Source organism: Macrotis lagotis, chromosome 7 (assembly GCF_037893015.1).
Source record: "Macrotis lagotis isolate mMagLag1 chromosome 7, bilby.v1.9.chrom.fasta, whole genome shotgun sequence".
NCBI lineage: Eukaryota > Metazoa > Chordata > Mammalia > Peramelemorphia > Peramelidae > Macrotis > Macrotis lagotis.
This window is the reverse complement of record NC_133664.1, coordinates 14,960,137-14,986,819: the sequence shown is the minus strand read 5'-3', so window position 1 is coordinate 14,986,819 and position 26,683 is coordinate 14,960,137. Positions and strand designations below refer to the sequence as shown.

Sequence of the window (26,683 nt, the reverse complement as noted above, 5' to 3'; positions counted from 1 at the left end):
ATTGGGGTTCTGCTTCTGACTCTCAGACCCGTTAGGTAGGAACAGCCTTGGGTGGAGTCAGACTATCAGAACCAAATGTGACCAGGGCCTGTACACCTGAATCCAAGGCACTGTGGGAGAGATGGGACCTGAACTCAGGTGCTCATATAAAAGGCTAGAGAGCGGGAGATTGGATGAGCCGTAGAATCATGGCATTTGCAGCTCACTTGTGAATAGCAAAGGGGAGGCTGAGCAGACCGAATCAGCCACCAAGTATTCAGGAGGAGCTTCCTCTGAAGTGGCCCCTGGTGAAGTGCTGAGAGCCATGGAGGAGAATCGGTGGCTGTCCCCACATCTCAGAGGGGTGGCTGAGGGAAGAGCCAAGAAATGTTGGCTCCTTCTCCAGGTTCTGCAGGTTCTCTCAATGCCTGAATATTCCCTAACAGTGTAATATAATAGGAAGCTTTGTTGCCCAGATGCTTCCAGGAAGCTGATGCCTGGGCTTAACCAGAGGTAGATCTAAAGAAGAGGTGAAGCGGACTGCCAAACTCTCTGGAGGAATTTTCCAGGCTGAGAATGATTGTGACTGGGCATCTAAAACAAACACCCTAAGGCTAAAAAGGCCAAAACAAAGTAGACCTTAGGGGCCATTATATTGCTTCCAGGCTGAGAAAGACCTAATAATTATGATATTATGATAGAAATGTATTCATCTTGAAATATGCTTCTGCCCTGGCAGCCCCCTCCCAGCCTTCCTGAAGCTTCCATTTTTGAGGATGTGTTTTTTATGAGGTATTTATTTCCTACCCCCCCCCCCCCCCCCCGCCCATGCCCAACACAGGTTTTCACTAGCCTGCGCTGACTGAAAGACTCAGAACTGGAATTGATCATTCTAATAATGATAATACTCAACTACATTGACAGAAAGCATTCAGACATGTTCAACAAGCAGCAGTGGTGTGTGCTGCCATACTCCGCTAGTGGATGGAGACTTCAAACCAAAAGCACATAAGGTATTGGCCAGGACAGCCGGGGCGACATCGTAGCTGTCACTGCCTCTGAGCTGCTCCCTCATAGTCTTCCCCGTTGAGGATGTACTAAAACCAGTCATGCTCTCTTTCCCCTTCATGAATACTTTCTCCATCCCCTCCCTCCTTTCACTATATCATTCTGTCCCCTATGCCCTTAGCTCCTTTTATGGGTACCCTTCCCTAATTAGAATGTAAGCTCCTGGAGGGCAGGGGCTGCTTTCTTTTTGCTTGCTTATATTCCCATGGCTTAGCATGTTGACTTGATGTGCCATGTTGATTCCAGGTGACTCTTAGGACCCCAGGTTCCTTCTGTGCATATAAAGTGCAGAGCTGATCTGCATTGGATGTGGGCATTTCTTCCCCTCTCCCTCCCCCATCCAATAGGATAATCAATGATTTCTCTCTGTTCTCTGACAGAAAATGCACCCCCCTTCATACCTTAGTAGGATCATCACCTTAGACAGAAAAGGAACCTTGGAGATTATTAAGACCAGTCCCCTCATTTTACAGGTGGAGAGACTGAGACCCCAAGGGAAGTGACTTGGGTCAAAAAGGTAGCCATGCAGGTATTGCTGTGATGCCCCTCACCCCCCAAGTCTTCCTTCACCTGGTGGCCATCCTTTGAATGGATAAACCTCTCTGAGCTTCGCCAATCTAAGATGACGGATGAATGTTCTGTCACTAGTTAGGACTTAAAGGCTAATCCTTTCTTTGTCCCTTGGGACCTAACCTGACCAGCTCATGGCTGATGTCATTGATAGTTCATAATGTTGGTGAGTTTTTTGGGGCACTGAAAGGTGAAGGGACCTGTCCCTGCAGGTTCGGCCGGCCAGTAAGTATTAGAACTTGAACCCCTGCTTCCCCAGCTCCTTGTCTCCTCTTTGTTGCTTCTCCATATTCCTTTGCCAAATGAGAATCCCTCAATATGCCAAGATAGCCATGGGCCTGCCCTGCCTTGGCCTGCTCTCCAGCCTCAATCTTCTCAGTCCTTTCCAGGGCGGCTCTCTCTATTGTCTTCCCCGCTGAGCACCGGCTCCCGCATCGCTGCCGGCCCTGGCCCCCAAAGGTGACTGTTTAGGGAGCGCAGTGAGCTTCCCTACCTACACAGTTGGGTTTCTGCGTCTGACTCACTTGTAACCGTGCACCTCTAAATATAGTGCGAGCCATGAAGATGGGCAGGCGGCTCATTTCAAGGCTTGCTGGTTATTTTAAGCTCCCACCCCAGCTTTGGCCTTTAGCCCCCCCTTAGTCATCCTGAAATGCTCCAAATGAAACACCTCCTGGCTTGTTGATAAGCTCCGGGCTCTGAACTGCCGTTGCCCACCCGATCCTAGAGCAGAGGAAGGCAGGAGGCCTCAGAAGCCTTGTCGCTGCCACCCCCGTGATTCAGCTTGGGACTGGATCCTCCCCATCCTTCATGAATGAGGAAGATTTCTCCCTCTGTCTATTTGTGTCTGTAGATGACTAATGGAGCTCATGCCGACACAGCGCTTCGCCACGATCTGGGGCTTGGATTCCTGACTGGCTGCCTTTGGCGTAGCTTCTTCCTTTGATTATTTTGCATTTTGAATAGGTAAGCTTTTTGAGAGCTGGCACAGTTGTGTTTTTTGTGTCCCCAGTGCCTAACACAGCGGTCAGCCCAATAGGTTCTTGTGGCCATGAATCAAACCACCCACTTTCCAGGGGCACCCTTTGAGTTCTCTTGCCTCTCCCTGGAGGAGTCAGAGGCTACTTTTGATAGTTTCAGATTGATCTTAGGAATGTTTTAAGTGGACATTTAAAAAATATATTTCTCCTTTCAAACTTTTGGGGTTTTTTTAGGGTTTTTTTTTTTTTGCAAGGCAAATGGGGTTAAGTGGCTTGCCCAAGGCCACACAGCTAGGTCATTATTAAGTGTCTGAGACCGGATTTGAACCCAGGTACTCCCGACTCCAGGGCCAGTGCTTTATCCACTAGACCACCTAGCCGCCCCCTTTCAAACTTCTTTTGCCTATTTCAGTCCTTATTGGGAGATCCTAAAATTGTCTTTGGTCCCACCCTGCAAAGCTTCAAAATTCACACCTTTGTGGCAGTTTGTTTGGTGTGAAAGGGCTGACATTTGCTCATCTGCCCAATTCACAGAATCCCCTGTGATGATGTTAATTCCTGTTCCTATCCTGCTCTTTCACTCTCCCCTCTGCCCCCAGAAAACCCCCAGCTACCACAAGCTTTCATGATGTCTCCTCCAATATGTGTCATCGACAACCAAGTTGGAAATTCAGTTTATGGTAAACCATAACCTAAATCCAATACCTCAATTCTAAGATTTTTTTGTTTGCTTTTGCAAGGGCATGGGGTGAAGTTACTTGCCTGAGGTCACACAGGTAAGTGTGACTGAGGTCAGATTTGAATTTAGGTCCTCTTGACTCCAGGGCCAGTTCTCTGTCCACTGTGCCACCTACCTAGCTGCCTCTCTAAGATATTTTCTTCAAAAATATTCATTGGCTCTGAGCCTATTATTATCTCTAGGATCAAATGCCGCCTTCTCAACTTGCCATTTAAAACCCCCTGATCCCCTGCTTGTCTCTACCTCACAGAATCCTTATACTGATTCCCACAAAGCTCTCCTCTGACACCACTTCCTACATGTGGCTTACTCGGCTTTAGGTGTGGGTCCAGTTGGGGCTACATCTTTCTTGTCTGAGGACCAGGCTCCCCCAGCATAGAGAGGCCTGCTCATCAGTGGACCAAATCAGCCCTGAGGCAATTCATTTTTCAACCACAGCAGCATTTTTTAAAAAAGTGTTATTATTGCCTTTGTTTTTATCCAGTCATGTCCCCCTAATCCTCCCTGTCCCCCTTACTCAGCCCTTAACATCCCTTACTCAAAGCCAAGCATCCTATTCTGCAGCCCAGGTCCCCACCCTTCTACCAGAAAGAGGGAGGGAAGTGGGTCTCAACCTCAGATACTCCCCAGCTCTGAGGTTTTCTATTCTATTTCTTCTCTTCAGGTTGATGGTTTTCTTTACTGTCAGATTGGCTTTTGGGCTGTTTTCATGGTTCTGCTGCCTCTTCATTTCAGTTTGTTCTGGTCCTTAAATGCCTGAATTCACCCTTTTATTTAACATTCATTAAGGTGAAAGAACATTTTCTTGGCTAAACTGGCCACAGTTTGTTCAGTCATATCGATATCCAAGAGGAGACCTATGGAAAGATCATTTTACTGATGATAATGTGCTAATGAGGCCCTTTTTTCCCCTCATTGTTGTCCTTTTGAGTTTGTTTCTGGCCTGGAAGCTCTCTAAGATCATGGTTAGATGGCTCAAGGTGGCTGGGATACCCACCCCAAAACCTTTGCAGATCCCCAAAGCTTTGGGAGGCCTCTTGCCGTCAATCACCTGGTTTTCTGCATCTTGTCCTGTCTTGGCCCTGAGGCAGCCTGCAACTGGTTCATCTTCAGCTGTTTTGGTCTAAGCCTTCTACCCCTTGACGATGTTGTTGGAGACTCAAGATCTGCTTTAAAACTCTCTTTCCAGCAGGTCCCCCTCCCCTGTCTCTGGTGGGTTGGAGGGAGTGAGGAAAACCTTGGGTCCGGCCCATCTTTCCCAGGAGCTTCTTGTCTACCAAACTCATGACTTCTAAGAGCTGATCCTAAGGCACTGGCTCCCGTGCTTCCCAAACTCCCCATCCAGATGTTTCCTCTCTAAGCTGCTGCATAACAAAAATAGAAGTTGGAAGCAAATGAGACCTGGTGGTAATTGGGAGACAAAGAAATAAGGAAAGAGCTTTCTCCAGTGAGGCAAAACTGGAGGAATGGGAAATGTCTTCCCTGTGGGGAGGAAGGATCCAGAAGCTTGGTGGGAGCTCAGAGGGAAGAGATTCTGGAGAGCTTTGTTCATTGAAATGGATTAATTTCTCTGCAAACACTTATTAGTGAACTTCAGTCCATTTGCTCCATTGTCCAGTGTTAGGTTTCCTTTTTTTTTTCCTTCCAAGGCAATGGGGTTCAGTGACTTGCCCAAGGCCACACAGCTAGGTAATGATTAAGTGTCTGAGGCCGAATTTGAACTCAGATCCTCCTGGCTCCAGGGCTGGTGCTCTATTCGGTGCACCACCTAGCTGCCCCTGAATACTGACATCTTCCAGGAATTTCATACACTTTACTGTCGTTTAGTTGACTCTGTGACCTGGGGTTTTCTTGGCAAAGATACTAGAGTGGTTGCCATTTCCTTCTCCATGAAGCTCACATAGCGGATGAGGAAACTGAGGCAGTTAAGTGACTTACTCAGGGTCACACGGTGTCTAAGGCTAGATTTGAACTCAGCTCCCTGACCCCAGACCAGATGCTCTAACACTAGCTGCCCCATAACCAGTACTATAGGCATTCTACTGTAGTCATTCTTCTGGTCCTGCTTCACTCAGCATCGTTCATGCACATCTTCCCCTGGATCTCTGAATTCCTCCTCTTCATCCTTGGTTACAGAAACATTCCATTGAGTTCGCATAATGCATTGGATTTAGCTCTTCCCCAATTAATGGGCCCTGTTGACTTTGTTTGCCTAGCCTCATGTGCTTAGAATTGCCCTTGTTTACCAGGATAATCCTGCTTTGTCAAACCCAATCTTAGGTTATTATTGTGGCTATCTCCCAAAGCAAGTGGAGAAATACACCATTTAGTGCTGGCCTTGGAGAAGGGACTTTGCTAACTCTTTTGATGATTCTTTAATGTAGCTTATTTTAAAGACAGCTGTAGGCCCTGGCGAAGAGTGGAGAAAATGTCTGTCTCCATTCTCTGCAGAGGTGGGGTACTATGGGGGTGGAGCAGGACATGCATCACCAGACATATACTAGATGTATTGGTTGTTTTTCCTAAATAGCTTTCTTCTTTTTTTTTTAATTTAAATATTTTACAAAGGATAACTGTGGGTGGGGGGAGGAATAATCTTTTGGGGAATGAAGCTTTTGCTTTTTTTTAACCCATCCTAAGAACATGGTTTTTAAAGAAGGGAGTGATGATAGAAATGAGAGTAAGTAGTACCAGTACCATGTAATGGAAATGTTTGGGATCCTAGTCCAGTCGGGGCACCCCGATTTCAAATCATGTCTCTGCTTTGTACTCTCTCTTCTTTAACTTTGGTTCCTCCATCTGCAAAATGGGATTCAATGCAATAGGGCTTTATGAAAGAGTAAGCACTATGCTGGCCAGTAAGAATAAAGTTAGTTAAAAAACAAACCAACAAAAAACAGGCCCTGCCCTCAAGGAGCTTATATTCTATAGGAGAGAAGAGATGAACTATTGCTATTCTAGTCTGTGGTCATAATATTAGTACCTAACCTGAAGGGTTGTTGTGGTCAAGGCAGTTGGGGGCACCAAAGAGACAGGCTTGTACTCAAGAGTCAGGAAGACCTGGCTTGGAATCCTGCCTCAGGACTTTTTGTTTTTGATCTTTCTTTGCATCCTCAGCTCGGTAGGTCCTTATTTGTTTGTTTGTTTATTTATTTATTTGGGTTTTGCAAGGCATTGGGATTAAATGACATGCCCAAGGTCACAGCTAGGTGATTATTGTCTGAGGCCGAATTTGAACTCAGGTCCTCCTGACTCCAGGGCTGGTGCTCTGTCCACTGTGCCACCTAGCTGCCCCCTCAGTACTGACTGATGGACCATGAGACCAAGGAGAAGTCATTAAACTTTCTGGGCTCCAGCAGCTCAGGATAAGTCACAGAGAAGGGCTGCCAGTGTACAGTGTATGCTGGCAGAGTTTTCTGTACGTTATCCCTATCTCTCCCCTATTATTGTAAGGATCCAATGAGATAAAGTGCTTTGTAAACCTTCCCAGCTAAGTAAATGTCAGCCTTGCCATCATTTCCATTCACCCCCAAGCGTCACTCCCCATAACCAGGGCCACTGTGATTGGGCAGCCCCACTGGCAGGATTCCCAGGGTCAGTAATTTCCAGTTCAGCCTCTTGTTTTGGTGGGGATGGAGAAAATCTCCATCCAGGCTGCTTTCCTGCCGTCTTCCTCAGAATCCCTGTGTGTTTCCTGCCAAGAGGCTGTGCTACCAGCCAGGGAGAGGTACAGTCAATATTTCAGCCACAGCCTGGGGTCTAGTAGGAAAAGGGGGGTAAGAAATGAAATGGGAAACAGGGGCCCTTTGGAAGCTTGGGCCTCAGATGCAGCAGAAACAGTTGGAGGCCAAGAGGAAGCTGAAGGTGGGGCAGTTGGGGCTGCTGCCACCTTCTTGAGCCCTTCTCAGAAAGGCGGGGTTGGCAGAGGTGCCAAGTGTGGCCTTGGTTTCTCTCCCCTCATTCATTTCCTCTTCTTTTCCTTTGGGAGACTATTGCAAGCTGGAAGCAAGGTAACTAAGACCCAGTTGTTGGGCTCCAGGGGGCCCTAGATGGGTTTGTGAGAGTCTGGGTTGGCCATTCCTATTTCGGGGAGGCTGGAGATTTCAAAGCAACAATTCAGGGTGAGCTTCCTTGGGAAAGGCTTCCTGGCTGGAGGGGAGGAGGGGGCTGGCCTTTGAAAGGTGGGTAGGATTCTTTGTGAAATCCGGAGAGGCTGGCCAGGCTAAGGGGAGAGTTCCCCTGGGGAAGTGGCTTGTTCTTTTCATTACCTAACACACCAAGCTGCTTAATATATATTACTGGATTGAATTTCTATGTACACTAAGAACTTAGTTGGGCAGAGTGGTGGTCTGGGGGTCTGGACCCTAGTGAGATAAGGAGAGCCCAGGATCCCATGGATAGAGAGGAGGAGGGGGAAGAGGAAGAGGAGGAGGAAGATGAAATGCAGTGTAGTTGGAATAATTCAGAAATGACTGAGAGTGAAAATCCTGCCTTTGACCATTCTAGCTGTGTGACACTGGCAGGTAACTCGACTGCTCTGAGCCTTTATAGGCCAGTTTCTGTCTATAAGGTGAGGATGACACCCCGGTAGTATCATCCTCCCTTGGTTCTGGTGAAGCATCAACATGATGGTGCCTTGTGAACACGAAAGCCTTGGATATCTGTTGTAGTTGTTCCATTACTGCTGCGTTAGCATTGTGACTTGTTTGTTCTCTGGCTTAATGGAGTGAGGAGAGGAGCTGGGAGAACTCATCACATGTGAAAACGAATCTTCCTGAGTTCAAATTCAGCTTCAGACGCTGACTCGCTGTGTGACCCTGGACAAGTCACTCTACCCTGTCTGCCTCTGTTTCCTCACCGGGAGAAGGAAATGGCAAACCTCTCCGGTCTCTTTGCCCAAGAGTCATTTAAGGTGGCATGCTCCTATGGACCTTGTGTTATTGGTGCTGCTGCTGAAGGTGTGTGGTTTCTTCTCTGACTTTTGGAATCCTTAGCTTCACTCAAGGCTCATCTCAGGAGTCACCTCCCATAGGTAGCCTGATGTTCTTTGTTTTTATTTTTTTTTCTAAGCTTTCTTGAAGGCTTTTCTTTATCCATGTTTTTAAACCACAAGCAGTTTTTTATTTACATTGTTTTAGAAGATAAAACCAAGTATTTGTATACATTTGGTGGGGGGGCGGGGAACTGGGTAGTCAATAAATATTAAGACAAATAAGGAATGTTGGATTACATCATATACTCAACTCCAGCTAGCCTTCCCATTTACAAAAAGTGAAAAAAAGTTATAGCCACTGAACACTGACCAGATCTGGAATATCCCTCTCCTAAAATATCTCCAATAAAAAGGAAGCCGGAACTAACTGCAGCATGAGTTTCATTTGATGGTTGTCATTGTGTAGATTGTTCCCTGTTTCTGGCGACTTCCCTGTTCATCTTGTCACCCAAGGCTTCCTGTTTCTCTGAATGCCTCAGTGGTCCATTGTTGCTGCACCATGATAACTATCCCATTCATCCATTACCTGCTTGATGAGCAATTCCTTGGTTTCCAATTTCTGCTGCATACAAAAAGTGGATTTGAATATATTAGTGGAGGTGCCTTCCTTTGACTTTACTGGATCAGTCCAGTAAATATTGTATATTCTTTGAGGGCAGTGGTGGTTGGGTGGTTTTTCTTTTTATGGATATGTCTCCAGCTTTGAGCCTAGCTCCAGGGCCCCATCAGGTGTTTAATAGTAAACAGGAGTTGGACTGGATAGACTCTTGAGGCAGTGAGAGGAGGGTCCAGTACGCATGTGATCTCTGCAGTCCTTTGTCAACCCATCAAACTCTTCCTCTGAAGCCCTTGCTCATTTTCCAAGGTGGAGACATTTGTGGTGTCCCTTACCCTCATTCTCCCACACCTAGCTTCTCATGACTCACTTGGCTCCTTTTCAGTTAAAGATGAGTGGCCTAGAGGGGAAGTGGTTCTTTTGGCCAAACCAAGCGAAGCATTTAAAGGTTTTTCTCAAGACGTGCACGGTTCAGTTGAGGCTTTCCAAGCGTCTTGCTGCCGTGGCCTCCACTGGGGCTTCCTAGCTGGGCCTCATTCTTAAGGCCTCCTGAAACTGGGCTGCTGGGTGATCTGGAAGTTTCTGACTCTCAAGGTCAACAGAGAACTCCAGAGGATCCATCTGTCTTAGCTCTTGAGAACTTAGGGGCTAGATGGGATGAGCCCTGTAGGGGCTTAGACATCAGAAAACCTGGGTTTGAAGACCACGTGGGCGACTCTGTGACCCGGGGTAAGTCACTCCCCCTCTTCAGGCCCCAATATCTTCTCCTTTCAAGGCCCCCCATGCCCCACTCCCTCTTGTTCTCCTCTGCCTTCTTGAAATGACTTTGAGAGCATCCTTTGTTGACTTCTCTGGTTCCATGCTGTGTTTCCCCCTTGAGAACAACAGGTTTTGTTTCTGTTTTTTGTGTCGTTGGCAGCTGACACATAGTAGTTATTTCATCAATGCTTGTGAACGATTGAATGGAGTCTGGGGTCCAGAGCTCAGCTTCCCACTCTCTTTCTCACTGCCAGGTGTGACCTTAGGCAAGTCATTCATGATGTTTGGTGTTAGGCCGGACAGCACTCGCTCCAGGTCAGAGGAGCCGAGTTTCAGGGCTGCAAGGAACCCTAGACTCTGCTTAGACTTAGTGGCCTTGAGGTCTCTCAGCTAGTAAGGGAAAGACAAGATTTGAACCCAGGTCTTCTTGGGTTGTTGAAGCCAGGGCTCCTTGCATTTGGTCACAAAACCAGTCAATCATGTTGGTTTCTATAAAATGAGGAGGTTAGACTAAATGAATGTTCCAGTATGTGTGTGTGAAGAGCACACCAGGATTGCAGGTCCATTAAGCCAGTCAGGTTGGTCACAATGGAGGTCCAGTATTCACGGGCCCTGAGGGATGGTTAGCATTTGCTCCCTGAGATGCAGCATTTTCCTCCTTTTCCAGGTATGATTATGAGTTTGCCATTCATTGAGCTTTCCATTTCATTCCAGCCCCTTGTACACACACACACACACACACACACACACACACACACACACACACACACACACACACACTCTCTCTCTCTCTCTCTCTCTCTCTCTCTCTCTCTCTCTCTCCCTCTCTCTTCAGAAACCAGCCCTATGAGCCAAAGGGCCTGAGTCAGGTTATGTCTGACAAAATGAGGGAAGTTGACTTGTGATTTGACTGACTCATGTGTCCATTCCATGTGCCCAGGTTACATGTGCAGCTATGACCTAAGAAATAGAGTTCCATAGATCATGTGTAGACAAGGCCAGGGATTTTTCTTGCTCCACTGTTATCAATCTGGATTTGGCTTGCCTTTTCTCAGTGATGGCAAGTGAGATAGAAGGCAGTTAGCTGAGTGGATAAAAATGAATAAAAGAGCCTTCTATGGGGACAAAGGGCTTTGCTGGGGTTATGTTTTGGGAGGTTTTTCATCCTTTCTCTTTTCTTGTTTATCTTTGTCCCTGCACTTCTGGCATCTGCTTGACACCTAAGAAGAGAATCAGCCAGTGAGTGTGTGGAAAAGAAACTTGCCTATGGAGCAGGGTTCAAATCCTGTTGTTGCTATTTGCTACCTGTGACCTTAGACACGTCACTTAGTCTTCCTGGCCCTCACTTTCCTTCCCTGTAAAGGTAGATGAGAGCTAAGGTCCCTGCCAACTTGAAAATTATGATTAAAAGAATGCTTTTGAATTATGTAAAACTTGTGTAACTGGTGGGGTGGTGGTGGTTTCAAAGACCTTCCTTTAGAGAGGCCAAGGTCACCCTCTGCATCCCAGGCCATTCCAGTCCTCTTGCCTTTTGTCCTGCCACTGGATTCTGATGGCTCTGGAGGAGAAAGTAAGGCTAATGACTGCAAGATTTGGTCTCATTTGAATCCAGGTCCCCTACAAGTCAAACTATCATGATATCAGGGGTTTTCATGGAGAACAAAGGATGGAACAATAAAGAACAGTTGAGTTTTTTAGTATCAAAATTTTTTTTATATCATTTGAAAAAAATTCCCTCTCCCAATGCAACAGGGAAATTTGCAGATTCCGGGCTTGGCGTTTCCTGGTTCCTCAGAGCCTTGTCCAGGCTTCCACAGCCTGGTGGTGCTAGAAGTGGGACTTCTAGATTCTGAGGTCAACTTTCCAACCACCTTCCATCTGAGAATATTAAAAACAAGTGTTGTTGATGCCTTTGGTTTCTACTTCAGGGTTCGTGAAGGTGAAGGTCCCTGCCCTTTTCCTCCCACCCCTCCACTGTGACCTTCATTGTAACAAAGAAAAGCCATTTAGCAAAAACAAGAACCTGGGTGAAGGGGTCTGATGGTCCCCAGGACAGTTGACTTGCTCTCCCCCCTCTGCTGAGACAAAAGGAAGAAAATCCATTTCTTTAATTGTTCTTAGGGACCACTGCTGGACCTGAGTGTATTGAGCTAGGGAGCTTCTGGAGGGGAAAATTCCCTTCACCAGTGCAGCAGCCTTTGAGAATTCCCTAGAGCCCTGATCACCCAGAAGAAGCAAGACTTGAACCCAGATCTCCCTGATTGTCCGGATGATACTTTTGCCACTCGACCACTTCAGTCACTTTTCCTGTGTCATAGGATGATGACACCATGTTTACATTCTTTCAAACCTCCTGACAGTTCATGAGACAACCCTGGGGGTGTCCAGCGACAGGGTGAAACCTGGCTCCCTGACTCATCTTGTTTGGAGTCTCTGGGTGATGCAGCCCCATTCAGGGCCATCAGTTAAGTGAGCTGGCCAGCTTCTAGCCCCGGGCAGGTATTTTCAGTTCTTGGCTGGGTTGACTTCTCCTTACACATGCAGTCGCTTCCTGTTCTGAATGGGTATTTGATGTCAGCTGTTGGCCACAGACCTGTGTTCAGTTCCTAAAGCAAGAAGCTGCTACTGATCCGGTCCCTTCGTGATCCTTCTGTAATGTGCCAAGCCCAGGACCCGCTTGTGTCCCCCTCCCAAAACCAGTGGGTTCAGGAAGGAGAGGGCATGGGAACCCCCAGTGGGCTGCCCCCAAGGAGCTCACCTCATAAGCCTGCTGATGAATTTTATCACAAAGGACTGAGTGAACCTCTAACTGCAGCTAGACATGGCATCAGTCCAGGATAGCATCTACACCGTGTGGAATCTGACCCTAAGCTACCAGCTTAACCTCAGTTTCCTCATCTGTGAATTGGAGAATTAACAACTCTGGTGCTTGTCTGCTGATGTAATTGTGAGGAAAATATGGGAAAAAAAGCATGAAAAGCTGTTACAATAGAGATGTCAGTTATTTTCACCTTTGAGGAATCATGATAAATTAGGAGAAACTTCTGCAGTGGAAGTAGAAATATGTTTAAGTTTCCAAAGAGGGAAAGAAAACTGGTCGGCCTGTAATGGAATGGGCTACCTTGGTGGGGAGTCTGCAACTGCCTGGAGGTTCCTTCTACCTTCTAACTTTGATCCTGAAGGCAGCGGTGGTTGCTTGGCAAATCCCAGAGTAAAGAGTAGTCTAGAAGACTTGAGAAGAATCCTTTTCCAGAAATTCCAGACCAGATTCAAGTCTCTTGGGATTCCCATGAAGAAAAACAGAAATCCTTCATTTAGATCCTGTGAGAATGTGGTGGTTTAGCTCCTAGCTCAGGGCAGAACTACTTGTAGTTCTGTTTTTCCACCGAGGGAGATGATCTAAGACCTAGAGAATCTTTTCTGTTTAAAAAAAAAAAACCCTACACATCCCCAAATGAAAATCCCTTAAAATAAAGAATTATTATTTCATAATAAAAGATAGTAATCAGGCTTCCTAGGAAATTGCAGATTAGCCAGAAAAATAAAGAGACCATCTGGTCTGCATGTGAGTTCCAGCCCAAGTTTAGAAGCAAGGCTGCTTTGAGAGCAAAACCCAGAAAAGAAGCCAATGATTGGAGACCTCTGAGCTGGTTTCAGGGACAAGCTTGCTAATTAATATTAATCCACTTATTGGAGTAGGTCATGATGAGAAATCACATTTAAAGAAAAAGACAGACAATGGAACCTCATGGATTCTGATTGACAAAGTCCTGGACTTGCAGGTAAAGAGTCCTGGGTTCTGGGGCAGCTAGGTGGTATAGTGGATAGAGCACTGGCCCTGAAGTCAGGAATACTTGGGTTCAAATCCAGTCTCAGACACTTAATAATTACCCAACTGTGTGGCCTTGGGCAAGTCACTTAACCCCATTTGCCTTGCAAAAAAAAACCCTAAAAAAAAAGAGACCTGGGTTCTAATCCTGCCCATGGCAATTTCTCAACTCTGTCACTTTTCCATCCTGAGCCTTGATTCCCTCATCTGCAAAATGGGGTGAAGTCATGCCTAGACTCCCTTTTCTGATCTCCACTGTATCTCAGTGTCAGCTGCTCTGAGGCTTAAGTGAGACAAGTTAGGGAAAGTACTCTGTGATCCTTAAAATGCTATATAAACATCAATCATGATGCCTTTATAGACACGTTTTATCAGAAGTCCAGTTCCCTCCTTGTACAGATGAGAAAACTGAGGCCTAGTAACTGTTTATCCACTGGACCCACTGATTCCCATGATCTTAGATCTTAGATTTAGATCTTCAGGGAACTCAGAGAGTTTTTTCTCCAACAATGGGAAATTGGAGGCCAGAGAGCTGAAGGGAGTTGCCCAGAGCCCCACAGGTAGTGAGCTCATGAGGCTGAATGCCCATCAGTCAACATCTATTAAATACCTATATATGTCTGGTGAATCTGGTCTCTTCCCACCACAACACAGAGGGAGTCCTGTTACCCAGGGAGTGACTGGACACCCAAAAGTAAAACTACTCTGGTGCGTGGGAAGTTCTCATTGTGCTAAAGGGCAGAGATGAAAGACAGGTCTCATGGAAGGCTATTTGTTGGGGATGGAAGGATGAAAAAGAGGAATGTTCTGTCTGCAGGCAGGGATTTCTGTTGTCTCCCAAGGCTTCCCTTGATGTGTGTTATAACCTGATTTCAACTCAAAGATGTGGAGGAGGAAGATGACCTGAGCCAACCCTCCCCCCTACTGACTACTCAGCCACATTTCCTATCCCGTCCTCTTGTATCAAGGTCATCACTAAATTATGTGTTTGATCTTTTCTTTTCACCACAGGAGGTCTTCCAAAGTAATATATTCTTTATTCATTGGCCAAAATTTCTGTCTGTAGCCCAGGCACTCCTTCTTGATTGTACCTACCACCTATCTTTGCCGGGAGCCAGAACTGCCTTCTCAATGGCCATCCTGTGATGGGTGGGGGAAAAACTGTTCAGCAAAATTAATCAACACATGGACTGCCCCCAAGAACTATTCAGCATTACCACCCCCCACCCCGTACTCTGTCTTCCACGCCATGTGGCCCCCTTCCCCCACTCCCCCCCACCCCAGGTAGAGATCTCATTTTTTCAACTCTTGCCCAGGCTAGCTTTGAGCATTATAATTAGATAGCATTTTGTTTCTGAATATTTTTCTCCCTGCTTTACATTATTATAGTCACTATGTATGTTGTTTTCTTGGCTCTGCTGACTTCCCTCTGCATCAGTTCATAGAAGTCTTCCTGAGAATTTCTGTGATTTCTTATAACAAAGTGGCATTCTATTACATTCATCTACAATTCCCCAGCCTATGATCATTAATCTCATTATCACAAGAAATACTGCTATAAATATTTTGGCCCATATGGTACCTTTCTTTTTCATCTTTGACCTCCTTGGGATATGTATTTCATAATAGGATCTCTGGGTCAAAAGAACTAGGAAATTTTAGTCTCAAAATATAATTCCAAATTATATGCTGGAATGATTGAGTACTGAGGGTTTTATTGTCTGTATTCCGCAGATGAGGAAAACAAAGTCTCAGAAAGGTGAAGTGCTGAACCTAGATCTTCCTGTCTCCAAATCAAATACCCTCTCTACAATCTCACACTTCTACTGCATATTCAGAAGTGACCCAAGTCTCACTTCATCACCCCCAGCTTTCCTGTCTTCTCCTTTTTTATCCCTCCTCATCTCTCACTGACCTCTTCCTTTCCTCAGTCAGATCCTGGGTACCCTAAGTGAAAATGGGAACCTTTAATGTCCAAACCAAATCTGGTTACCATGGTAGCACCTGCCCACGTTATTTCATCATTTGGGTTTCTTGTTGGTTTTCCCATCTCATTTCCTCCAACAGCAGCAGGCAGCCCTGCTATTAAACAAGCCCCTTTTGTGTCTCTCTACAGTCCCCCTCAACCTCCCCATGGGGTCATTTATATTTTTTTAAAAATGGATTTTTTTCCTAACAATGTCTTTTCTTTTTATATCATCTAGATTTTTTCCCTAGGTCCTTTCCCCCTCTTCTCCAAGAGAGCCATTCCTTAAAACCAAGATTTTTTTTTCAAAAATAAAAAAGGAAGGATAAGAAAAAAATCAGCAAAACTAATCAACAGACAGGGAAAAAAATTCCAACATTGTATGGAGTGATCTAGACCTACAGACCCCCAACCTTGTGGAGAATGGAGGGGAGGGGCAGTTAGGGGCAGATGGTTTCTTCTCTCTTAGCTCTTAGTTATTTTTAATTTGATCACAATCTGACTGCGTTCTTTCTACTTCCACCCCATCCACTGTGATCGAATGATCGATATTTAGATTTGTGTGTATGTGTGTTTGTGTGTTTGTATTGCACTAAGTTGAAAATCTATTTCAGCGACACTGCAGGTGTATTCATTTTAATTACAGAGATTTTTCAGTTGCTCTGCATCCTCTCTGTACTATTTATAGTTTTAATCTTCTCATTTTAAGAACTCTGAATTGACAAGAGACGTGGAAGGACTGAGAATATTTACTCATACACAGACCAGCAGCTTGAGAGGCAATTTAGTTCTACAGTTTGGGAGCAATCTGCCTCTTCAAAAGAGGTAATTGAGCCCCAGCCACCTGATGGTTTCTAATTTGTACAGTCCTTCTCCAATTAGCATCTTTGAGTGGGTTATCAGAGAGGTTCATTCATCTGTGAATTTCATTATGGATCCCACTGCCGGATGCCCAGCTTCCTTCAAAGCCCAATGTAAGGGCCACCTCCTCCAGTAGGACTTTCTGGATTTCCTCCCCTCTTCTCCTTCCTTTATTCTTACGCATTTTCTATTGAAATTGCATTCTATCTATACTTTGTATTTACTTCTCCTAATAGAATGGAAGTTCTTTGAGACCTGGAATGATTCTCTTTTTGTCTTTATATTCCCTAGGCACATAGATAGGTGTGTTGAACTGAATTGAAGCTGGAATAGACCTTGGAGACCACCCAGGTTGGATGGCCTTGACTTAGAAAACTGATTTTTAAAAATTCAACTGTGAAATTTTACATTTATTATTAAATTCTGCCTTAGGAGATTCAGCCCAGAAGTCTAGCTTGTCCAAGATCTTTTCCAGCAGTATGCTAAACCACCATTGTGTCATCTCCATATTTGTAAGCTATGGGCTACCCACGCCTCTAAGTCACTAACATAGGGCCAGATAGCTGAGGTACTGCCCTGGAGATACTGAACCATTAATGATTGATTACTTGGTATCTGGATGTTTTAACTTGTTTTAAATGTACCAGTTCTATTATCATCTGGCCCTATCTCTTGATCTTGTTTATAAGAATTTCATGAAATCTTTTTGTTAGATGCTTTGCTAAAAGTCCAAGTAAATGAAAACTAGAGTATTTTACCATTATAATACTCCTTTAACAGAAAAGGTTAGCCTGACATCATCATCATCATCACCAGTATTTATATTGTATCTATTATTCCCTAACTATTATGCAAAGTATTTTATAAATATCATTCATGGGGCAGCTAGGTGATGAAGTATATAGAGCACTGACTTGGGAATCAGGGGGACCTGAGTTCAAGTCAGCCTCAGACACTTGATACATACTAGCTGTGTGAACTTGGACAAGTCACTTTATCTTCAAACCAAAAAACTACTTGTACAAATATCAGTCATTTGATCCTGTCACTGATTGAGGTCGGACTAACTTTCTGTGACAACCTCTACTTTTTGTTTTGGATTTCAGTGGCTATATCCTGAATAACTTAAGAGAAGGATCCTGTTCTCAAAAAATAAGTGCATGACTTTCTTTGGTTGTGGCCTCCCCAGAGCTCTTGCTCCTCAACCTCTGTGGTTTGATGCAGTGCTTTCTTCATTGGACTCAGATTCTAGCCTCTCCCTTCTCAGATTCATCTTCATACCACTGCCAAAATAATCCTCCTAAAGTACCTATCTGACCTTATCTCCCTCCCTGCTCAAGAAACTGGTATCCCTAGGCAATGAGGGGACAGGGCAGTGGTGACTTGTGTGAAAAGCCAGTCTCCTGTAGTAAGTGGAAAATAAATCCTCTTAATAAATTCCTCTCTCCTTCCCTCCCTTCCTTCCTCTTTTCCTCCCTGCCCCCCCCCCCCAATTCCTAACAAGACTATGACATTTTGGTCTTCTTCAATACCAAAGGACAGCAACCAACCAACCAACCAACCAACCAACCATGAGGAATGAGTTGTAGCAGCCTCCGTGGATCCAGTCTAAGAGGACAGAGTGTGGCAGATGGGTCGGCTTCAAGATATCTGGCTAACTTTTGATTAATACATTAGATTGTAAACTCCCTGAAGAGAGTGACTGTCTTTTGCTTCTTGTTGTATCTCTTGAGCTTGGCACCTGTCCTAAGAGGCCCTAATAAAGGCTTATTACTTATTGACTATTGGGAATGAGTATGAGTCTGATCCATGTTGCTTTTCTTTTTATTTCAGGAGACTTCTCTCGGACCCAGACCATGCCACTAAAATGCCCTGGGTGATAAGGGACTTCTCTCCCTGTTTGGTGCTTTTCCATCTCTAGACTCTGGAGTTGGCCTCTACCATCAAGATCACTTGGAGATCCAGTGACTGCTTCATCATGAGTGATGAAAAGGGCCTGGGACTGCCCCAGAAGTTGGTTTCTCCTTCTCGGAGCACCAGCAGCTGCTCTTCCAAGCAGGGGAGTCGACAGGTAAATCATTCACCCTGGCCCTGCCCCCATCACTCTCTACCTTCCTTGGGCTGCTGAGGATGCACATAGCTGGAAAATCCAGTTCTCCATGTTGGACTCTGCTCCTTTCAGTCAACTTTGAATCAGTTGAGGACAGATTAAATTCCCCAATAATCTACAAACCTCCTTTTTGGGCAATGCGGCCTCCTCCCCCAGGGCTTCTTTGCAAGGTCTTAAATAGTTTCAAGCTGGTGTTGGAATTTGCATCTCAGTTCCTTTCATGTCTCTTTGCTCTTGGGGGACAAAACATAAGCAATGAGAGGGGAGGATAACAGACTCCAGTGTCCAGAGAACTAGTACCAGCCTTCCAGGGCACTGCCAGTTGCTACTGAGCATTCCCCCTTTCCTTCCTGGTGGGTTCCAGCCTGCAGCTTCTGGCTTGGGAGTGTGTATTGCAATTAATTGAATTAATTTTCATCACTGTGCTTTCCCTTTTAACTAAAGAAGGAAGTAGGGAGAAGGTTGCTTCCAGGATGTTTTGCTCATCAACTGGCAGCTCAACTACTATTATCACCTCCTCTGGTTCCCTATTCCCCTCTTCTTCCTGCTCTCCAATACTACCACTGCTTTGTCCTCTTCCTCTTCTTTGTCCCCCATCTCTCCTTTCCTACCAGCTCTGTTCCTTCACCATCTCCTTCTCTTCTTTTTCCCAATAGACTATTCCCCATTCATGATCTTTCCTGTACCACAGCTTTCCCCATAATTATCATTCACTTCTTCCTGTGCTTTCACCTTCTTCTCCCATCTCCTTCTTTCCCTGTCTATCCTTAATACCTCTTTTCCCTTCCATTGCCTTCTTATCTCCCCATCACCTTCACTTACCTCCCTCCCCCCTTTACTTCTTTCTCCTTACCATGGCCTTTTCTCCTGAGACTTCTCCTTTCCCCTTTGCCACTGGATCTCCATTTCCTTCTCTGTAAATGAAAGGGTTGCTCCTTCCACAGGGGCCCAAACCACAAGTTGCTTCTAGTACCAGAGACCCCGGGCTCCATCTCTGCTCTTCAGATAGAAAGGGCCGTTTTCAGGCTAGGCTAGAGAGAATGTCTGCTTCCCTCAGCCATCAGTGAGCGGAGTTGCTTTCTGATTTCTTGCTCCATCCCTTCTGTGTAGGGCAGAACAATGGGTCACCCTGCTTTGGGTTTGTTGTTGGTGGTGGTGGTGATTTTTTTGAGGCAAAGAATTTTGTTGCAGAAATGATGAAGCACAACAAGAGAAGGAGGGGTGCACTGACAAAACTCCAAGCTGCTCCCCCACCCTACCCCTCCTGCTTTCAGGGATCACCCAGTGTGATCTAGTGCTGGTTTCAGAATCAGCATGACCTAGGTTTGAATCCTTCTCCCATTCCTTATTAGCTGATGACCTCAGGCAAGTCCCTTAACCTCTCTGATTTCCTTAGCCATCAATGGGCATAATTGTGGGGTTAGTTTGAGCTTCAAATGATGTGTATAAAGCAGTTAGCAAGCTTTTGAGTGCCTTGGAAATACCAGTTTTTACAGTTATTATACCGAATAACTGCAGCGGAATCCAGGTTAGTGAGAGAGGAGCCATGTTGTTTGGTTAGTGCAAAATAAACCTTTTCTTTGTCTTCTTGATAAGAAGAGAAATACAACTTGAAATTCCTTCTCCCCCAAATTTACCATAAATAGGGAAGCTTCTGAGACAGAACCTCACAAAATTAGGCAGGTGTATCCTTGCTATTGATAATAATATATGCAAGAATGATTGATGGATTATTTGAAAATGCGAATTTTTAGCTGTCTGGCAAAAACACCCCCCCCCCCAAAAAAAAGCTCAACCAGCTTCATTCACAAAATCATCTCCATGTCTTTTCTCTGGTGAGCCCCAGGACTCTGTTCTCCCCTCCTCCTTGTGGAAAAGACTCAGTTCACATGGCCCCTTCTACCCATGTGCCTTCTGGGTTATCTTTTATCTGCTCTGTATATAAGTGGAGGTGTTGGACTCTGCCTCTGAGATCTCCTCTCCCTGCAGATCTATGTATAAATAAATGAAATAGCATTAATTAGACTTTTACTGTGAGCTGGGCTTTCCACTCAGCACTTGAGATTCATATGCTAAAAGAAGATAATCCCTGCCCTCAAGGAACTTAAATTCTAAAAGGGGGAGATAATGGGTTGGGGTTTTTGCAAGGCAAATGGAGTTAAGTGGCTTGCCCAAGGCCACACAGCTAGGTGATTATTAAGTGTCTGAGACTGAATTTGAATCCAGGTCCTCCTGACTCCAGGGCCGGTGCTTTATCCACTGCGCCACCTAGCCACCCCATAGGAGATAATGTTTTAAGAGAACAAACTGAACTCAGTTTAGAAACCAAAAAAACCCCAAAAACCAAAAACCAACAAAAAACCTCTTCTGAGGAAGCTTTTACTCCCTGGGTGTCCCATCTCCTGGTGGACATCTCCCTCTCCTTAAAGACTGGAGCTTCTCTCTCCTGAGAGTTTGCCAGGGGAGGGAGGAGGGCACAGGAGCCCTTCAGCACCTGACAGTGGAGAGGTTCTAGGGCAGCTAGATTGCCTTGGCCAGGGGAGTTGGTCAGTTCTCATACCTCTTCTCCACCTAGCTCTGGGTGATCAGAGAGCTGGGGATTTCTTTGAGGCCAATCCAGTTTTCAGACATATTGTGTGTATGGTCAAAGGAAACATTTTTCCTCTTAGGAAATCCCCTTCTGAAAGGAACCCAATTTTAATAACAACAAACACAAAGACCCTGTTGGTGGCTTTTGCCAATTCCACTCATATCCTAGTCTGAGTAGTTATTTTTAGTCTCCTGTGTTGTTCCGGAGCACGGGGAGCTTTATGGGGTTTTAGTGATTCCTGAGACTGCTGGCATCTGCTCCCAGATAACTCTTTCAGGACTGAGAATGTCTTGGGAGGTCTGCCTCGCCAAGCCCATGTTGGAAGCTTCCAGCTGCCAGTTTGAAGGCGACTAATTAGCTAATTACTTCCTTGACATTTTACTGACATCTGTGACTAAATCTCTCCTATTATACCTTGTCCTGCTATGAGGCAGACCCTGGCTTCTCAAGGCCCAGGACAGAGGGGGGCCAGTTCTGCCAACTTCCACCCAGAGGGTAAGGCTTTAGGGGTTGGCCCATGGGCCCACAGTTCAGATCATAGTAAAACATAATGTAACATAACAAATTGTAACACTAATATAGCACAACACAACACAACATATAACATAACCTACTTGTCTCTACCATTGGATCTTCCAAATAGGGTTTGATTTATTTCTCATTTTCATAGCCCCAAGTAGGTGCTCTGTAAATGTTTCTTATTTATTTCTTAAGGTAGCACAAAGAGGTAGAAAGATAGATGGATAAAGCCCTTATCACAAATCACTGTGCAGACTTCCATGCCTTCAAGGAGTTTATATTCTAATGGGGGTAAGACAACCTATAGAAAGCTCTGGAAATAGGTTGGACAGGGTGGCAGCCCAGGGAGGTGAGCATGGCTGGTGTGGACTTCCCTCAGTAGAGGTTCAAGAAAGATGTCACCAGTTGGAGGAAGAGGAGAAAAAGGCAAGAACAGCTTCCGAGTAGCAGTCATTCCCAGGGGTGGAAAACCTGATGATGCTGAAGTGGAAAACAAAACTGGGGGGTCCAGGGCTGAGCTGGCAGGGAGGATGAGGGGCAGGGCTGGCATTGGCACTCAGACCAAAATGAGTGCTTAGGAATTGAGTAGTGGGTTTGTCCCTTGAACAGGAGGGTTTCCTGCAGGCATGGATGTCCATGGAAAAGCAGAAACCCTGGCCAGATATAAGATAGAATTTTTAGGATCTGCCCAGTTTTTTCTTTAGTTGCAAACCTTGAGCCCCACAGTGGGTAGGAAAAATGCTTCTAAAAAAAAAATCAGTGACTAGTGAGTCATTCTAGGTTTTGCTTATCTTTTTGGTGTCTCTGGAGCCCTCCTTCCTAGAACTCTCCAAGAAACAGGAGGCTAAATAAAGATGACTCATTCTGTAATGGTTTTCTTGGAGCCCGGCTCAGGACTTCAAATTAAAGATGAATATCTTTCTTCCTAAAGATAAGACCTTGGATAGGCAAATAGGACTGGGGTGGGGAGAAGAGTCAGGAGAAAGAAAGCTGAACCTCTAGCATTCTTTTTTCCTTCTTGTCTCATTCTAAATCTGAGTTGTTGAATCCTGCAGAAATAATAAGGAATCCAAGAGGAACTGGTCATTCAGGGCCTCAGTGACCAAATAGACCACCTTGTCTAGGATTATCAGAGACAACCAGCAGGGCTGGTGTAAGAGGCTCCCCAAGGTCATCACGTATGCAGGTGAATGGCAGAAGCCGCCTTAGTCCTCTAGGGACCCAAAGTTCCTTTTCCTGATCCACTAGTCCAGGCTGCTCACCAGTAACCACAGCTGGCTGGAGCCCAGGCCCAGAGCTATCCAGATGTGACCAGTGAGAGAGAAAAATGATCAAGGGGACAAGGGAACCAGTGGTCTCATTGGGGGGTTGATGTTTTAAAAGGTCTGTGGCCTTTAAATATCTATTTAGTGTCTTTTTCTTTGTGGATCTTTGCTTTCATGGCCAGAAGTGATGGGGAAGCAGATTTCAGCTCAAATGTCAGGAGGGATTTCCTAATATTTATAATTGTCCCAAAACAACCTAGGCCATGTAGGAAGTACTTAGGACACACTCTGGAATAGTTTCTCTGCTATACCCCTGTGAGACAAGTAATGGGAAGGCTAGCATCCTCCCTTTACATAAGAGGAAACTGAGTGGACAGCTAGGTGGCATAGTGGATAGAGCATTGACCCTGGAGTCAGGAGGACCTGAGTTCAAATCCAGCCTCAGACACATAATTGCCTAGCTGTGTGACCTTGGGCAAGTCACTTAACCCCATTGCCTAAAATTTTGAAAATGTTTTTTTTAAAAGAGGAAACTGAGTCAGAGGGGAAGTGGTATGTCCAACATCACACAGTATCTGAGTTCTGGGACTCAAACGGAAGCCTCCCCTGTCTTAATCCACTTGTCTTCCCTATCAACCAAATACACCTTTTCCTTTTCTTGGGACCCTCTCCCCCATTTTCCCCATCACCACCCCCCATAGAGGATCCAGCACATGAAGCTTAACCCTAGAAGAACTAGGTGTGTCATCTGACCAGAAAACAGAATTCACAGTAAACCTTTCTCCTTTCTGTGCAAATGAACTTGTTCCTGGCAGATGGTATTATTTTCCTTTGAAATGAAAAAGAATTATCCAGCGTTCAAATCAGAGCTTGCTATGGAGGTGTTCACCCTGAGGCATGCTCTGTGAAATGCTCATTAGTGGAGAAGTTCACTGTTGCAGTAGGCCAGAGAGAGGGTCAGAGGTGTTCCGGAGAGAGGAGGTTGCTAGCTAACCGTTCTGTTGTAGCTCATTGGATCCTCAGCAACTAGTCTGGGAGGTTTGGTTGTTGTTCAGTCCAACTCTCTATGACCCCATTTGGGGGTTTTCTTGGCAGAGATGCTGGAGTCGTTTGCTATTTCCTTCTCCAGCTCATTTTACAGGTAAGGAAACTGAGGCAGACAAGGTGACGTGATTTATCCGGGGTCACACAGTGAGTAAAGGTCCAAGGCCAGATTTGAACTCAGGGAGTTGAGTCTTCTAGATTCCAGGCCAGCCTTCTGTGAAATAGGGAGCTTAGCTGTTTTTGAGGTCAGAGTTAGAAAGTTAGAAATTGGAATTGACCTGACTTGACCCATTCTTAATGAAACCGTGCTGGCTCTTTGGTAAAGACTACTTAGCTTTTGCCATGCTCACTAACCATCTCTTTAATCATCTGGTCTAGAATGTTTCCAGGAATCAAAGTTATGCTCCTTGGCAGGAATCCCTAGGCATGAGTCGAGTGAGGCAGTGGAGAGCCACCAGACCTAAGGCAATGAGGGCTTAAGCCTGGATTGGCACATGCAGAGATGGATTCATCTGTGGTTGTGGGGAGGAGGTGGCGGGCAGGGTTTCTGGTGTGGGCTCCTTGCCTCCCCAGACACTCACTGGCACCTGGATTATCGACTTGGGAATTTTTGCTGGCTTCTTGTTTAGAGCCTTTGGATGTGCTGGCCACTGGCAGGGAAGGGCATGCTGCTGCCCCACCTGATTCCATTAGAATTTGTGGCTAGGAGCAGATGGCAGGGCAAGCTCAAAGGGAGTCAGAGAGTTCTGGGAAGACCCTGGGAAGAAGGACAATGCCGCCTCATCCTTTTCAGCTTTTGTTCTCATTCTCCTGCACAAGCTCTTCTTCCCTCTAGCTGAACTGATGCAGACATGCATATTCCCACCCCTGAACCTTTACTCATATCATTCCTGGCACCGACCTCAAGTGCCTGCCTCTTGGACCCCTGTCATCTCACCCACTCGCTCTGAGATCCTGAGCTGTTGGTTGTTTATATTTCTTCTGGTTGGGGGGTTGAGAACTGGAAACAGCTTCAGAGGTCATCTTATCTAATTCCTTCTTTTTGCAAATGAGGAATCCTAGGCCAGGAAACAAGTGACTTCTCCTGGTCATTGATTAGGAGAGCCTGGCCACTGACGTCACACCTGGCGGCGTGGATTCCTCTAATCGCTGCAGCTTCTATAGCAGGTGCTGCCTGCTGGTGCCATTGATCTTTGGGTCAGAGGAAAAGGAAATGGGAGGAGGGCAAGGGAAGGCTGCCCTGCTCAGGGACATGAGGAGGTCACTTCTGTATGGCTTCTGCCTTGTGGAATGTCTTTGGAGATAATGAAGTGAATTGGGAATTGAAGTATGTGCTTGTACATGTGACCATGCCTGGGGACATCCCTAGTGTCTGTTTTTAGTTAAGAGTTTCCCTGGTCGGGCATTCAAAGTCCTTCCCGGTTTGGCATGACCCTGCTTTTCCAATCTTCCCATCACGCACCACATGTTCTGGTGAGACTGCATGACGAGGCTGGTGATGGGACCTGAGATTCATAGTCTGGGAAACTTCCAGGTGAGGAAACTCCATACCCATGCAGAGTAGCACCCCCTCTGCGACTGAATAATTCATAAGGCTTTGGATGGGAAGGGACCAAGGGGAACATGTCATTCTCCTCTGTGTTGAGAGATGGTGAGAGTTAAGCCCCAGTGAAAGGAAGCAAATTATCCAAGGCAAGATGAACCGGAGGATGTAGGACCTGAAGATCTAGAACCAGAAGGATTGTCAGGGGTCATCTTATCTTTACCTTCATTTTTCAGAAGAGAAACTGAGACCCAGAGAATAGCAGCAATAATAATGATGACAATGATAACATTTGTGCAGCCTTTGAAGGGTGCTTTACTTACCTTATCTCATTGGATCCTCAGAATGATCTGGGGAAATCAGATTAGGGTCACAGGATGGAGATTTTTATAGATGAGGAAACTGAGTTCCAGAGAGGTCAAGTCATTTGCCCAAGATCTGAACATTTATTAGCCATCTACTATGTATCAGATGAATTTAAGGTTAGAGTTGGAGTTGGATTAGCTTAGTGGATAGAGTACTGGCCTGGAGTCAGTAAGACTCAAATTCGACCCCAGACACTTGATAGCATGTGCCTGGCCAAGTCAGTTTAACCATTCATCCATGAAATGGGGACAGTAATAATCCTTGTCTATAAGGGGCAGCTAGGTGGCACAGTGGATAGGCCACTGGGCCTGGAGCTAGAAAGACCTGATTTTCTAATTTGAACTCAGACACTTCCTAGTGGTGTCAAGGCAAGTCACTTCATCCTGTTTGCCTGTTCACCTATGGAGAAGGAAATGAATCTCAGGACCTCATCACGCAAGGGAGCAGTCTCCTTTGGCCAGAACATTTTGGTATGTGATGGGAAGATTGGAAAAGCAGGGTCATGCCAAACCGGGAAGGACTTTGAACCCCAGACCAGTGAAAGTCTAACTAAAACCAGACAACAAGGAGCCACTGAAGGAACTCTTGAGTAGATGAGATGTCCCTAGGCATGTTCATGTGTGTCCATGTACATATTTCAATTTCCCACCTCACTTCATCTGTAAAACATCCACACAAAAAGCAACATGGAAATGACCACCTCATGTCCCTGAGCAGGGCAGGCTTCCCCTCCCCCCTCTTCTTGGTAGGATCTGCCAAGAAAACCCCAAATTTAATTCCCAAATTGGGTTACAAAGAATCTGATAGAATTGATATAAGTGAAGAACAAAAAACAACTTGTGGGGGTGGCTAGGTGGCTCAGTGGATAAAGCACCTGCCCTGGAGTCAGGAGGACCTGAGTTCAAATCCGGTCTCAGACACTTAATAAGTACCTAGCTGTGTGGCC

At 45.6% G+C, this 26,683-nt stretch overlaps 1 protein-coding gene across 7 annotated transcripts in view; it reads left to right on the top strand.

Annotated features, from left to right (window-relative positions):
* OSBPL3 (oxysterol binding protein like 3) overlaps window positions 1-26,683 on the top strand; it is a 139,910-nt gene that overhangs the window by 37,608 nt on the left and 75,619 nt on the right. For 5 of the 7 annotated variants that reach the window (XM_074195504.1, XM_074195502.1, XM_074195503.1 and 2 more), the window contains exon 2: window positions 18,134-18,371. In XM_074195504.1, the coding sequence (XP_074051605.1) occupies window positions 18,279-18,371 (93 nt within the window). In that variant the 5' untranslated portion in view covers window positions 18,134-18,278. Of the gene's footprint in view, window positions 1-6,514; window positions 7,064-8,544; window positions 9,615-18,133; window positions 18,372-26,683 lie in introns of those variants that run through there. The other 2 variants (XM_074195500.1, XM_074195499.1) reach the window with 2 other exon arrangements.